The sequence below is a fragment of the Corythoichthys intestinalis genome, chromosome 11 (assembly GCF_030265065.1).
Source record: "Corythoichthys intestinalis isolate RoL2023-P3 chromosome 11, ASM3026506v1, whole genome shotgun sequence".
NCBI lineage: Eukaryota > Metazoa > Chordata > Actinopteri > Syngnathiformes > Syngnathidae > Corythoichthys > Corythoichthys intestinalis.
In genome coordinates, this window is record NC_080405.1 from 43632633 (window position 1) to 43647761 (window position 15129).

Here is a 15129-nt window from a genome sequence, read left to right on the forward strand (position 1 = left end):
CTCGTGACGTAGCAGGAAAGCCCTTTCTGGGGAGGATATATATATTTTTTTAAGTCAAATAATTTTTAAAATAATATATTATTTCAATATCGCTCACATTTCTTTGTCAATGTTTTTTTTTTAACGTTTAAGGATACTTTTAGTATTCTATGTAAAACTGACTGAAAAGCAATTTGTATAAAGTACAAACCGTTTGGGAGAGGATTTTCTATTGTTTAAAAAATAAATAAAAAAAAGTCAAACGTTGACTCGGGTGGCCTCTAGTGGCCTCATGTGGAAGCGTTGCGTGACTTCTTGGGACAGCAACAGGTGGAGCCCGGATTGGACGTGTTGTTGAATGAATCCGATGGCCCATTTAAACTTTTTTAATTATCCAAATGAGGTATTAAGAGATCATTTGGGTACTTTTTAATCTAAATAGTGGTGGAAAAACGATAAATCTGTTTCTGTAGTTCAGGTCATTTTGGATCACTCAATTATTTCCATAAAATGTTTCATTTTTTCCTCGATTTCTTGTGTTTTACAGAGGATTACTATGCTTTCCTTTAGGAGAGGGGGCTGATGATATCTTTGGAAACGTCTGACAATTTTTTGACAATTCATTAAATTGGTGACGTGCCAGCAATTATATGGGCATTTATCACAACAGGACTCGTCTCTCCAGTGCTGTGACACTGACCCACAAACCTACCTGCACCAACCTGCTGCCCTTTATCCAGGATTAAACGGCTTGATCAGTGATTTAAACTAACAAATCACCTGGCGTTAACAGCAATCACAAATCATTTTCCAACTGAGAGTTTAACTTCCATGATTTGGAAAAGAGCAGAATAAAAGATATCAGCTTCACGAAAAGAAAGGGAATCAATACTGGCCAAATATTTATTACAAGGAAAACAATTTCTATACAGAATGAATACAAAACAAGTTCGTAACAGGCCTGAAGTTATAATAGCTGTGGACATTATTTTCTGCTAAAACAAAACCAAGACAACTGAACTTTTATTCTTAACGGATGCATCTCTACAACTTCTCCAACAAGAGGCAAAAATAATTATGTCATGAAATCAACCAACAGATCAATTTTTATTTTTACAGGAGGTACACATCAGATGGCTATTTGATGAACGCAACATCAGGGATTTTTCCTTCCGTCTGGGGGAAAAAAAAACAAAACGTGTATTTATAATTTGGTATCTAATAAGAATGATCAAATAATCAAAACTAACTTGTTACCTGTAACTGTGTAAAGATTTGTGCCGCTTTGTCAAAGTCCCACTCATTGTCTTGTAAACACCTGCCATGAGAAAGAATATTTAGACACATGCTCACCCTTGAGAAAATGTACATTCAAGATGACTAACTTTTGTGACCATTCCAGGTTCATGCCAGACTTCTGTGAGAAGGCTGTGAGCATCTCCTGCAGAGGTGCGGCGAGAGTGGGCACAGGGCTGGAAGATGGCGTCGGGGCAGGCGCCACAAAAGCTTTGCGGATCTCTTCCGTCGAGGCCAATCGGATGAAGAGATGGTCGTTGACGATGCACAGACTGTAGAGCACATACAGCTTTTGAGTTAAGAGTTCATTTAATCACAGCGTAAAGTAAAAGTAAAAGCTGACTTAACAACAATTCATATTTGTAATAACTCACAAGTTGGGTCACTTTTGTTTTGAGGCACGATTGCATGAATTTACAAATAAAAAAAAGGAAAGGTTGATGTTTACCCAGCATTTCCTGCAGGCACCGTGATGAAAACCCGTGAAAAAGCCATGGTGGAGTCTCGGGATTTCCCATTGACAGCGACTAAAGATAATGAATAATAATAATGTAAATCTATTGATAAAAAAAGGCTTTCTAAAATTTTTGGTTGTTCTCTTCTTAATTAAAAATAAGACATCTAAAAGACTAAAAAACATCTAAAAAAACTCACCCTCTTTGAAGACTCCACTCACAGTGAATGAAAGTAGTGTGTTCTACAGAAGAAAAGAAGCAAGTAATTAATCGTTTAAGGCGTTTTTTTTTTTTTACATTTACTCCATCGGCTGCCATTGATGATTGAAGCAAGTCTTCCCTGTTCAAAATACTGAGCTAAATAATAATGTGTAGGGTATTCAATAGTGTTACTTGGGGCCATAAGCAGTATGTAATTGTTTTATACATCTTAATGTTATTAATTCAGCTTTGGATAACCTTGTATTAATTTATAAATTTGTTTACAATAATAAAAAAATATTTAAAAAAAAAAATACAATGTTTAATAAAAAATATATATACAGTGGTACCTTTTACATACAAAGTTAATCCGTTCCAGGTTCTTGTTTGTAAATCGAAATGGTCGTACTGTATGTTGAGCAGGATTTTCCCATAAAAATACATTATAATTCCATTAACTCGTTCCAACACCCTGAAAACCTAAACTAAACTAGATGAATAAAAATCGGAATATAATAATAATTCCTGTAATAATGTGCCGAATCGCGTTCTAAACTGCGGGGGACAGTGGGCATGTTGTGTCGCACAAGTTCTGAAATACAGTAAATAATAAAAAACCTGACAAAGATGGCGATATCTTTGGTGATGTTACCACATAATAATTGTCAACTTATAAAGACTGGCGAACTGAGGTTGGAGGAGGAACGTTGAGATCGTAGATATTTTACGACCGTATTGTCGAGCCAGTTCACAGATGCGCACAGCACGCTCATATTTTTCTGTCATTTCCATCTTCATTTCAATGGTGTCAGCTTTTTCCTTTTGTTCACCACCTGCACTAACCTTCTTGGAATCCGTGTTGATTTCTCTCCCAAGAAAATCCGTACGTCAGTTTTGCGGGAAAAGAAAAACTGCGGTGCCGTCATAAATAGTTGTATTTCGAGCATGTCGTCAGATGTAGAAGCAAATGGCGAGTCAAATTTTAGGTAGTCAAATTTTACGTATTTATTCCAGAATGTTCCAGTACTTGTTCCAAAATCCTTTTTTGCTTCTTTAGATGCCATTGTTTCCTCTTACATATGGCAAGGCAAAAGGCCTCGGGTCAGTAAAGTTATACTACAGAGACCCAAGAAGGACGGCGGTATGGGGCTCCCGGACTTTCGCCACTACTATTGGGCGGCCAATATTCGTTGCATCGCTTTCTGGACTCACTTTTTCCTTCAACTGGATGGCCCGGGCTGGACGTCTTTGGAGCTAGACTCCTGTGAGAACATCTCCCTTCCCGCACTTCTTGCGGCACCACTCGACTGTCATATTACAAACTCATTAAATCCAATGGTACGCCATACCCTTCGGATATGGATCCAGTTTAGGAGATTCTTTAACTACAAACTGTTCTCTCTCCTGAGTCCGATTGCCGCCAACCACCTTTTCATTCCCTCTTCCTCTGATTATAACTTTAGGATATGGCATGATAAGGGTATCAAGTCGTTTTCTTCCCTTTGATCCACTTCCTAAAGGTGCGCTGTCGAAACTCTATAAATATATCTCCTTATCAGTGGGTTCAGCGACTGAGAAGGTAAGAGTGGCTTGGGAACAGGATTTGGGGCACATCCCTGATAATCTGTGGGATTCCATACTGTCCTCTATACATAAATCATCAATCTGTGCTAGGCACTGCCTTCTCCAGTTTAAGGTGGTGCATAGAGCTCACATGTCCAAAGCTAAGTTTTCCAGTTTTTATCCGAACATAACATCTACCTGTGATAAATGCAAATTGGGGGAAGCTACATTGATACACATGTACTGGCTGTGCCCCAAATTGCAGAAATTCTGGTACGACGTTTTCCAAACTCTGTCCACAATAATAAATAAGAATATTAGCATCAATCCTATCCTTGCTCTGTTTGGTATGTTTGGTGAAGATAATGGTCACTTGTCACTCAAAGAACACCGTTTGGTCACTTTTGCCCTGCTTTTGGCCAGACGCACAATTTTATTAAGATGGAAGGGTACTGCTCTGCCAACGCTTGACCAATGGCTACGTGACGTGATGTCTTGCCTCAAATTAGAAATGCTGCGCCTCTCCATGGCTAAGTCAAGGAGAAGTTTTCATATGACCTGGGACCCTTTTCTGGATTATCTCCACAACACTCAAACAAAGCCTAAATCTACGCCTAGATCTATGGTATGAGTTTTGCCTAGATGTGCAGAGATGGCCCTCGAGTCGCTGCAAAGGCCAAGATTTTTACATATACATACAGGTACATTAATACAACAGCCTTGATTTGTGATGCACTGTGAGTATCCCACTATTGCTATGTATGGTTTGCCTAAATAATATAACTACACAGGACAGTTGGGGTTATGGGTGGGTGGGTTTGTGTTTCGTTTATTTTATATTTTGTTGTACATTTCCATGACTATTTTGTTTGTAATTTTCCATTTGTCTGTATACATTTGAATAAAAATATTTGAAAGAATAAAAATTTTAGGTAGGATTTTGTAAAAATCCTGTGTTGAAGTACCACTGTATACATAATAATAATAAATAGTCACTTCCTCTATCAAAGGTATTAAGGGCTGAAAACCTCAAAACTTGTTAAAGATGTCAATGAACTTACAGTGTAGGTATTCACGTCAATGGTAAAGGAGGAGATGTCATGCTGAGTTTTGGGCAGCTCGTTAATAAAAGCCACCACATTGAGACGCGTGTGTTTCAGCAGTTTGAAGCGGGTCGCTGAAAATAAAGATTAAAGGAATGACATGAAAGAAAATATAAAACTATCACCGGGAGTTACAATTAATTTTTTAAAGAACTCACTGGAGTCTCTGATGCGCTTCAGGTTTCGATTGTCTTTTTGGTACTCTCCCAGACTTGACCTAAAAACACAAAGTGGAAAAAAAAAAATCTGGAAGTTAAATACCGTGACAAACAAGGGATGACCTACAAAATGCTGTTGTTTTATGTTAGTACTTTACCTGGAAGGATTCTGGTAGGAGAAAGGAATTGTGAGAGACAACGATGCGCCGTCATGGTAAGCGTCCAGGAGAGGCTGTCTGTTTGCCGAGTCGTATATACTGTAGTACCTGACAGTCACACGAAAAAAAAAACAAAAAACAAATTCAAGTACTGTCGCGCGTCAGTGTTGTTGTTTTCAGATGTGTTCGACAAAACTCACTGTTGCAAGAATCGAAGGATGAGGCCCTTGATTTCATCAGACCCGAAATAACTTCCCTGGATTGTCAAATGAATATGAATGCGTCGGTGAGCCCACACTACAACTGAATGTCATCATAAAAAAAAAAAAAAAAAAAAAAAAAAAAAAAAGTAACCTTGCAAGGAGGGATAGTGGTTGGGGTTTCCAAATCGAATCCAATGGGAGGAGGCAGGTCATTACCATCCTAAAAAACGCACAAAAAAAAAAAAAACAAAATCATGACCAGCATTCAATTTTTGTTTAATTCAAAGTACTCAATCTTCATCTTCCATTTGTGCCTTGACGTACGAGTTGAATTAATGCTATGACTGTGCTCCTTACCCACAGCACTCGTCATTCTTTTGACATTAAAATGAAACAATTTTATTCAGTTAGAGCAGTGACAAATGTAAATAAAATAATTTTGGTCACATTTTAACTTCCTCGACATTGTCCTGCTCCTTCCGGCACAAACACACAACTTCCATTACTTGCAGAGGATGCATCTTATGTCTTGTATTGTTATATTGTTTTTAAGTACAGTGGTACCTCTACATACAAAGTTAGGACCTTGTTTGCAAGTCAAAATGATCGTATGTCAAGCAGGATTTTCCCATAATACATTAGAATTCCATGAATTCATTCCACAGCCCGAAAACCTACACCAAATCCTTAATAAATACTGCTGGCTCTATTGCAAATAGCGATTACATAGAGCAAAACAAATAAATTCTGAATAAAAATTGTAATAACTAGGGTTGTTCCGATCATGGTTTTTTTGCTCCCGATCCGATCGTTTTAGTTTTGATTATCTGCCGATCCCGATATTTCCCGATCCGATTGCTTTTTTTTGCTCCCAATTCAATTCCAATCATTCCCGATAATTTTTCCCGATCATATACATTTTGGCAATGCATTAAGAAAAAAATGAATAAAACTCGGACGAATATATACATTCAACATACAGTCCATAAGTACTGTATTTGTTTATTATGACAATAAATCCTCAAGATGGCATTTACATTATTAACATTCTTTCTGTGAGAGGGATCCACGGATAGAAAGACTTGTGACTTTGTATATTGTGACTAAATATTGCCATCTAGTGTATCTGTTGAGCTTTCAGTAAATGATACTGCAGCCATTCAACCCAAATGCATGATGGGAAGTGGAACCATGACTGTGCGTAGTGCTACCAATTGATATATCTTCTCTGCGTTGGAAAGTAACATAAGGTATTAAGAAAAAGATCAATTGCTACCTTGCTTCCCCACATTGCTTCCCATGATATTTCTAATCGTGGGGAGAGGGATTGTAAGGTTTAAACCTATTAAAAAAAGGCTCCAAAGGCTGCCAAAATTCACTCTACTCATTTTACGCTGCATTTCAACTCTCTATATAGGTAAAACAGCGCCATTACAGATTGAGCGAGACAATGCGTGAGTGGGTCGTGCAACGCATCCATTAACTCATTCACTCCCAGCCATTTTCACCGGAGCAAGGCCCTTCGCTCCCGGCCATTTTACTGGATTTTGACTGATTTTGCACGGCCCACAAAAAATTCTGTTCTATTGCTATATAAAGATGGAACCCACCAAAAGAAAGATTAGACTCTCTTCTTTCAGCAGAAAAAAAAAGTAAGTTCATACGTTATTTCATTCTTTAGAAATCAGCATTAGAAAATAGCTTAGTTTGAGCATTTTTCCAATTTCTGATGAAAAAACGGAGAAAATTAGCTTTTTGTAAACGCAAAAATTTCAAACATAATTTTGACTTTAACACGGCTATTTTTAGCTTCAGTGACATCCCAAACATCTGAATAATGTTTTCCTTTTACAAAATAACATGAACAACCAGCCAAATAGAGCTTTTCATAGCAAAGTAACAATTCATTCACACTTACCTAACTGAGAGATGACGTTTGGTGGCTGCGACAGCGGTTAAACTTTTCCCTCATTGCCGACTGTCCCGTAAAGATGGATTTTTTTAAAAGTCTTTTTTTGTGGTGACCACTGTCTCGTTCACCAGGGGAACTTATGTTCCTGGGGGGGAACTGGTTTGGCCGTGCGCGTTTCCGTGCAGGACCCTCGAGCGTGCGGTGGAAGTGAGCAGCAAGCTGCGGAGGGGCTCTGCTAGCTTCCCTAATAAAGTTGTACTGTTTGAATTGAGTTGTGGGCTCTTAACAAATGCGCTACTGCCCTCAAGTGGCCAGTTTTATTGCTTTAAAATGGGTTTTGAGGCTTGTTTTTTGTTTTGGCGATAGATCGAAAGCTCTAGATGCTTCTTGTACAAAAAAACGCAAAAGACGTATAAATACGTAATCGGGACACTGAAGCATTTGGAAATAGAACGTATTTATACGGTTCCGGGAGCAAATGAGTTAATTGCGTTAAATATTTAACGTGGTACATTTTTAAACAAAATAATTACCGCCGTTATCGGGATAAATTTGATAACCCTACCTTAAGCCTAAAGACTCTGATTGAGTGTAACATATTATGTCTGTAACGTTAAATACAATTAGAAAATGATTTAATTAAAAAATATATATATTAAAAAAAGGCATGACCGATATTTTTTTGCCAATTCCGATACTTTGAAAATGACGTGATCAGACCCGATCGATTGGGACATCTCTAGTAATAATAGTAATAATACCTATAATAATGTAACAAATCGAGTTGTAATGTTGCGGATTGTCTTTTGCGTGGTGTACCTGAACGCACCGCGTGACACGTGACAGAGTGAGAGAGGAATTTTTTCTTTCCATGTTCAGCTGTGGCAGACAGTAGGCATGTGGTGTTGCACAAGTTCTGAAATAAATTATTTTAAAAACCTGATGAAGCCTGCAATTTTTTTGGCGATATTACAATAACAATAATTGTCCCATTAACTTATAAAGACTGACAAAAGGAGGTGGGAGGAGGACCGCCAAGATCTTAAGACATTCTACGGGCGTATTATCGAGCCAGTTCACAGACGCGCACGTCCGTCTTGCGGGAACACAAAAGAAACTGCAGCGCGGTCATAAATCCTCGTATTTCGAGCATGTGGTTGGATGTAGAAACAAATGGCGTGTCAAATTTTACGTCGGGTGTCGAGGTACCACTGTACTTGTTACAAGAGCGAAGTGTTTGTTTTAAATGAACGTGTAATTCTCTGAATAGCTACATCTGTTCACACGTACCTCAAGGCACCAATGAAGAATGTGTAAATTGTGAAGTGACAAAACAAACAGCAGAATGACTTCATAGTTAAGATACAAATACTGAGATATCAACTCACAAGTTTAAGCAGGCGAGGAAACCTCTCTCGTACAGCACTGGTACGGAAACAAAAACCCAAAAGGTATTAGAATTACAGTGAAAAATATCAAATTAAAGTCTTATAATGGTGTAGATAGCTCTCTCGCCCTATTTGGTATAAAGTGCTTCGACCATTCGGGTTTAAAGCTTCTTTAGTGCCACTTGTGCGGAAATGCTGGTGGTACCAATGAGGTGGAATATTCTAAAAGGTTCGTATATGAACTCAATAGGGGTTTTCGTTCCAAGCTTAGATCAAACTGTGCGGTGTGGTCATGCTCTTGCATGGCTTTCTTAGGTTCTCAGTGGGTTACTGTGAGTTTTGTCCCACTTTCCCAAAAACACTGTTAGTACGAATGTGATTGTCAATAGTTGCCTTGTGTTTCAGATCACTTGAAGTCATGTTCCTGAACAGGATTAAGCAGTAGAAAATCGACAAATAACAAAGAATACTCTGTAAATAATTTTGTTTCACCAGGCAGTTCATGATGGAGGCATTTTAAACATTGATAAGAGCAAACATCAAGAAAGTGAGATGCTTTGATAATGCCTTGCTTGCTAGGTATCAGCAATTTGTGCTCTTTTGGGCAAATCAAGATAAACTATTACTGCCGTGTTCTTGACTCGAGAAGTAAACAGAAGTGGATGCTTGCTGAACACACTTTCTGACTTGGTTCTCCTGTTCTTATTTCAATTATTTTTAAATACATGTGTCAGAAACAGATACTTAATTTCATCATCTCACACAGGCATTTCGGAAATTTCCTCAATACCGTAATTTCCCGAATATAAGGCGCACCCGTGTATAATGCGCACCCCAAATTTACTTGTAAAATTTGGGGGAAATTATTGTACCCGTTTATAACGCGCACCCTAATTTTAGCACCAATAAATAGAAGAATACAAGAAAACAGAGCTCGTGTACAGATACAGAGATGTCATTTTACTGACTGGTGAAACACAGCACAAGCATAGCACATTGATAGTTCAAAACATTACCGTAAACTGACAATATTTACGGTAATAATATGATTTGACAACTTCTCCAACTTACCAGAATCTAGGAGAAAACAAAACGGATGCGACTTTTCTTTTAAGGGCTGCTGTATAACTTGCTCGTTTCCTCATGATGAATAAATGTTTCTTCCATGGATTGATATGGTAAAACTACTGAACTATTGTTATTTGGGTTCGAGTTTCCCGAGGGACCGATATAGTTGACGGACACAGGAAGTGTGTGTCCTTACATTTGTTATGCTCCGAATTGTGGAGCTGCAATAAACGTCGACTCAAATGAGTTCAAGAAACTAAATTCTCTGCTTTATGAAGAGTGAAAAAAGCAGAATTTAACACAGACGAAATCATTCGGCCGATTAGTGTGAAGTATTACCGAAACAAAATGGTGACGTCACGTACCGTAATGGTCGGCAACGGGTCGCCGCATACGTTTCTTTAACACAACGTGGCCGTGTCAATGAAAAAAAAATCGGTTTATATATATATATGTAATACATATATATTTCTGTCTCCATCCATGTACCCGTTTATAATGCGCACCATGAGTTTACAAGTTGATTTTGGGGAAAAAAAGTGCGCGTTATATTCGGGAAATTACGGTATACACAATACTTCTTCAAGACTTGTGATGACATCGCTCCCACCCCCATGTGCACTTACCCACAGGTATACTTACCCTCTTCCCCAATACAGACGTGGGGAAGCGACAACCAATTTTCCTAGAAACACACACATACCCACACACACACTCTCAAGAGACACATAGAACCAGACTACTACAACGCTGCCTTGGAAACCGGAGACATGTTCCTTCTGTGGTCTTAAAACAAAGGTTTTGTGTTTAGTATCATGCTAACTGAAGACAAAGCCATTGGAGACTAAAAAATCATGTACCGGTAGTTCTCAAAAGCCTGAGGGTAAATAGAGGGAAAGCGTGAAGCGAGAGAAGCAGACAGCAGAACTCGTCACGAGGAAGCTTGTCGCTCTGTGATTATTCGCAAGAGAAATGGACATGAAAAGACGATGGTTTCAGAACGCGCTGGACCCAGCTCCCCCACTGCGCATCCGTAAGCATTATTCCCCGTTAGCAGCTGCTAAGGCAGATTAATAGTCTACTCAGCTATCTTATCCTTAGGAAAACGCTATGTTGAATTTCAAGTCTAATAAAGCCTTTGAGAAGATCAGACAAGTGGTATCCTGCCGTGCAGGACTGTTTTTTTTTTTTCTACCAGCAGCATGGAGGAGGGAGTGCTTTACATCGTTTGGCCAGGTAAAACCTCAATATCCAGTTCAGAATGTTCTTCAGAGGCTCTTAGAAGCAAACTCATCTGTTTCGATGATGTGCCAGCTGGCCTGCGTAACACTGTGCATCCCCACGCCGCCCATCGGCTTCTCCTGTCCAGTCCCGTTCCTCCGTTTGCACTGGCGGTACAAGGCCGCACACGCAAGGGACTGAGGCCGGGTAATCGTGACTGTGCCTGCCTTAGGTTGTCCCAGATTTAGGAGGAGGGATCTTACCCGTCATGGGCTATCCAGCCTTCCATACCCGCCTGTTACAGGACGCCGAGTGGGCAAGGGTGTTAGCAGTCGTGGGGACGACACTGGCGGAGCATTTTTGGTACTTCCTCCATATGTAAGTTTAGACATGTTCATGTCCCGCTCGTATACAGAACCACAATTCAGTCGTGGCTCGCTGCTCAAGATCTTCCTTGCCATAGCAGTCCATAATGTTACATGACCCGCTGCATAATCAAGAAGCCATAGCCTAAAGCATATTGGGGATTTACTATCATTAATGGGGTGATGCAAGGGATTTCAGCAGCGGGAATGCTGGGCACAGCACCACCGAGAACCTTAGAAAAAGAGTGCGCCAACAGAGTCAGAACAGAAAAGCTGCTCAGATAAGCTGGAAAAAAAAACATACAGCAACAAATAAAAAAAGTGTTATCGGCAAACCTGCATATGAAAAGGGAAAAAATAATTTAAAATTTTTGCTAAATAGTAAATCTGCAACCAGCTGTGATCCTGCAAAGACAATTAGCGCCTTAAACACAAAAAAGGGAATTAACTTTTAAACTAGTTGTCTCTTCTCAATCCCGTCATCCTTCCCTGCCGGGCCAAACATTCTTTTATCAAGACAAGCTGCTTTTGTTGTCTCTATGCACTTTTAGTCCAAGTAGAGCGATCTATGCTTTTGTGTACCCTGCACAACAAAAAATCTCACCCCCCAGAATGGTGAACTCACATGATGTACGAGGCCTGATCCTTGAAGGTGTCGCACAAGGGGTTCCTGACGAGCCATAGCTCCACCAGTTTCAGACCTTTCAACTTGTCCAGGTCACGGTCCAACTTAAGCTAAACAGCAACAGAGTGACAGTCATTGATAGAACAGAAATACAACAAGGACAACAATGTTGATTCAAGGTTAGCGACTTCCACTCACTTCATTGTGGGAGAGGTTCAGGCTCTTCAAATTCGGCACTTTTGTGACCAATTCACTAAGTTCGTCCAGTTTCTGGATACGGTTGTTGCTCAGGTTCAAGCCTGTCAGCTATCAAGAAGCAGATCAAGCAGCACGTGCGTTAAACAAGCAGGGAGTGTACTATTAAAATTAGATTCCCTAAAACACGGAACACTTTAGAAATTGTGAATAAAGACACTGCCATTCTAAGCTCTTTTTATTCTCAATTATGTCGCCAATGTGTAGTAATGAGTGGTGATGTGTCTTTCAGCTGTTTCTTGTATGTGCAACGGACTTTTTCAACCTCTTATTACTACCCTTCCAAACTTTTTATTTTCCCTTAAAATGATCATTTTCTCAATTTTTTGATCTGTTATCTATGTTTATTCACAATTTGTTTAGCATCCAAACTTTTTTGGGATTCCAGATTACATGTGAAAATGAAAGCTCATTGTATGTATCATACTCCATACCTCTGGAATGTTCTCTTCAATAATCTTGATGACAGTTTCCATATGTGTCCTTCGATTCAGGATGACTTCAATATTCTGGGAGACCAAGTCTGTCATGATAAAATATTTAAAGTTTCAGACAACAATTCTGTGGAAAGCAGCTCTTTGTTATGTACAAAGATAAAAAGCAGAGCAAACAATTACATTTAAATATGCTGTAGCCTAAACATGCTGCAGACATTTTTCAAGATGCTTTATCCTAAACATGCTACCGACAAAGTACAGTGGTACCTCTACATATGAATTTAATTCATTCCAGGACCTGGTTTATACGTCGAAATTGTCGTATGTCGAGTGGGAGTTTCACATAAGAATACATTATGAGTCATTTGTTCCACAGCCAAAAAACCTACGCTAAATCCTTAATACTGCTGGTACTATTACAAATAGCAAAACAAAATAAATACAAATCGGAATAATAATTATGTAACAAATTGGGTTCCAATGTGGCGGTTGTGTTTTGCATGTTGTTCCTTAACGCACTGACTGACGACAGAATGAGAAGTGTGTGTGGAAGAGTTTTAACTTTCTCTTTCATGTTGTTAATGGCGACGGCTACATCGGACAGTAGCCGTGTTGTGTTGCACAAATTCGGAAATAAATGATTAAAAATCTGACGAAGCTGGCGCCTTCCTTGCCGATTTTACACCAATAACAAATGTCACCTTAACTTATCAAGACTGGCAAAATGAGGCCGACGGAGGACCGTCGAGCCAGTTCATTGACGCCAACTCCACGCTCATATTTTTCTTTAATTTCCACCTTAATTTGCCAATGCTAAACGTCACCCTTTTCCTTTTTTTTCACTACCTGTTTTCCCAAATTACCAAGTTCGCGGTGAGCACAATTTTGCTCAATAGACGATGTTTATTGATCAGAAAATGAAAAATATTTGAGATTTATTGATTACAATCCCACAAGAGCAAGCAACAAGTATCAAAACAAGAACAAGTGGTAACGATGACGTTAGATCTAGTTTGTCAATCCCAGAACAGTGTTTCCCACAGGATTTTAGGAGACTGTGGTGGGAGGGTCTCTGACCATAGGATTTTTTAAAACTGTGGTGGTGGGCTGCATCGGAGTCGGACAGCCACACCATGTCGTGCCACGGAGAATTTTTTTTTTTTTTTTTCATTATTTTTTCCCCCAAGAAGAACCATAACAAAGATATATTTGAAATATTTCATTAGCTAGGCTAATGTTATAGCTCTCAGCTACGGTACATGTATGTAAAATGCGTTGCTGATTACAGCTACGTTACCCTATGTAATAATGCGACTTTTTTTCTCGTAGCAATAGTACGACTTACATCTCGTAGTGACTCAGGGTTGGCAACCCAAACTGTTGAAAGAGCCATATTTGCCCCCCCCCCCAAAAAAAAAAAACAAACAAACTGATAAAGTATGTCTGGAGCAGCAAAAAATTAAAAGCCTTGTACAAGCCTTATAATTATCAATACTAGCTATATTAGCCTACTATAAAAATGACTTAAGTTGGCTAGAAATACATAATTAGCCTTCATGATTAAATGTTTATTTTCCCTGCAGTGGATCCTATAGCGCACCACGTGACTACTCTGTTGTACGATGACACCACAAGTTTAACTTCATTACAATATTAATGAGTTGAAAGACTGTTTGTATCATGTTTGTCCTCCTAGAAATCCTATTAAAACAAAAAATATATTTCCCTCCCCCATCTTTTTCCATAAAAAAAAAAAAAAAAAAAGCTCCGAAGCAGCACTAAAGAGCCGCATGCGGCCCAAGAGCCGCGGGTTTCAGACCGCCGTCGTAGCCCTCCTTTTTCCTTTTTATTTGACCCTCATAAGTACTACATTACCACAACAATAACAGTCCTTCTGTCAACTGACCCATTTACAGGACTGGGGGAATTCTAATGGCCGTGTAAAGAGTTTTTCTTGATTCGTTTTTTTCCCCGTTGTTCGTGAACTAAATTTCCACACGAACGCACATCGAGGTACCATTAACTTAGCAAGGAGAGGTATGAGAGTCATTTTTCGAGTGTCCCAGAGCTCGCGAAATTGGGGGGGGGGGGGGGGGGGGGGGGGGGGGGGGGGCGCATTTATCCAACTTTCGTCAGCCGTAATTGTCTGAAGTTGGCGCGTCGGTGTTGTGCCGAAAAATAGCCACTCCACGCAAAATGTCCCCCCGACGGGAGCGGCCACACGTCACTCGTACAAACAGTCTTTTCTTAATCGATGGACACGGAAACGACGTTCTTGTCCCGTGAATATGTATCATTTTACTCTGCTTGAACTAATAAATACTTTACTGTGACCAACGCTCTGAAAATAGAGCAAGGCTTTATTTTGGGCCCCGCCTCTCCGCGCAGTTCAATCAAAGTTTGCTTTCCGTCCAAGACGGCCGTCCACCGCTCACTTTCGCCGAAAAGTCCGATCCAAACTATTGTAATGCCTCGGATATGGGGAAGAAGGAGAGAAGTCTGTATTTGCTTACCCACTTGATTGTGGTAACAATAATAAAGAAAAACAATAACAAAATAACAGCGGGCTGCTACGACATGCGACCGCTATCTCTCGCTATCTCGCTCGTTCTCCCATTCTTCCTACTCGTTCCCCTTGCGTCTCTTAAATAAATAAATAAATAAAATACTACTCTAAAATGCTGCTCTCGCTCGCGCGGGTAGTTGAGTGGAGTGGGCTACAGCTGTGTAATCGGCTGACTG

General features: G+C 39.6%; 1 protein-coding gene across 5 annotated transcripts in view; it reads right to left on the reverse strand.

Annotated features, from left to right (window-relative positions):
• Window positions 1-847: 847 nt before the first annotated feature.
• The window catches only part of nxf1a (nuclear RNA export factor 1a), a 29169-nt gene continuing 14887 nt past the window's right edge, over window positions 848-15129 (reverse strand). For 4 of the 5 annotated variants that reach the window (XM_057850563.1, XM_057850561.1, XM_057850564.1 and 1 more), the window contains 14 exons: window positions 12385-12473; window positions 11894-12001; window positions 11696-11805; window positions 8417-8453; window positions 5268-5336; window positions 5114-5169; window positions 4914-5021; window positions 4756-4814; window positions 4556-4671; window positions 1930-1972; window positions 1724-1802; window positions 1365-1547; window positions 1237-1297; window positions 848-1155 (listed from right to left, as the gene is read on the reverse strand). In XM_057850563.1, coding sequence (XP_057706546.1) covers window positions 1117-1155; window positions 1237-1297; window positions 1365-1547; window positions 1724-1802; window positions 1930-1972; window positions 4556-4671; window positions 4756-4814; window positions 4914-5021; window positions 5114-5169; window positions 5268-5336; window positions 8417-8453; window positions 11696-11805; window positions 11894-12001; window positions 12385-12473 — 1157 coding nt within the window. In that variant the 3' untranslated portion in view covers window positions 848-1116. The remainder of the gene's footprint in view (window positions 1156-1236; window positions 1298-1364; window positions 1548-1723; window positions 1803-1929; window positions 1973-4555; window positions 4672-4755; window positions 4815-4913; window positions 5022-5113; window positions 5170-5267; window positions 5337-8416; window positions 8454-11695; window positions 11806-11893; window positions 12002-12384; window positions 12474-15129) is intronic. The other variant, XM_057850566.1, reaches the window with a different exon arrangement.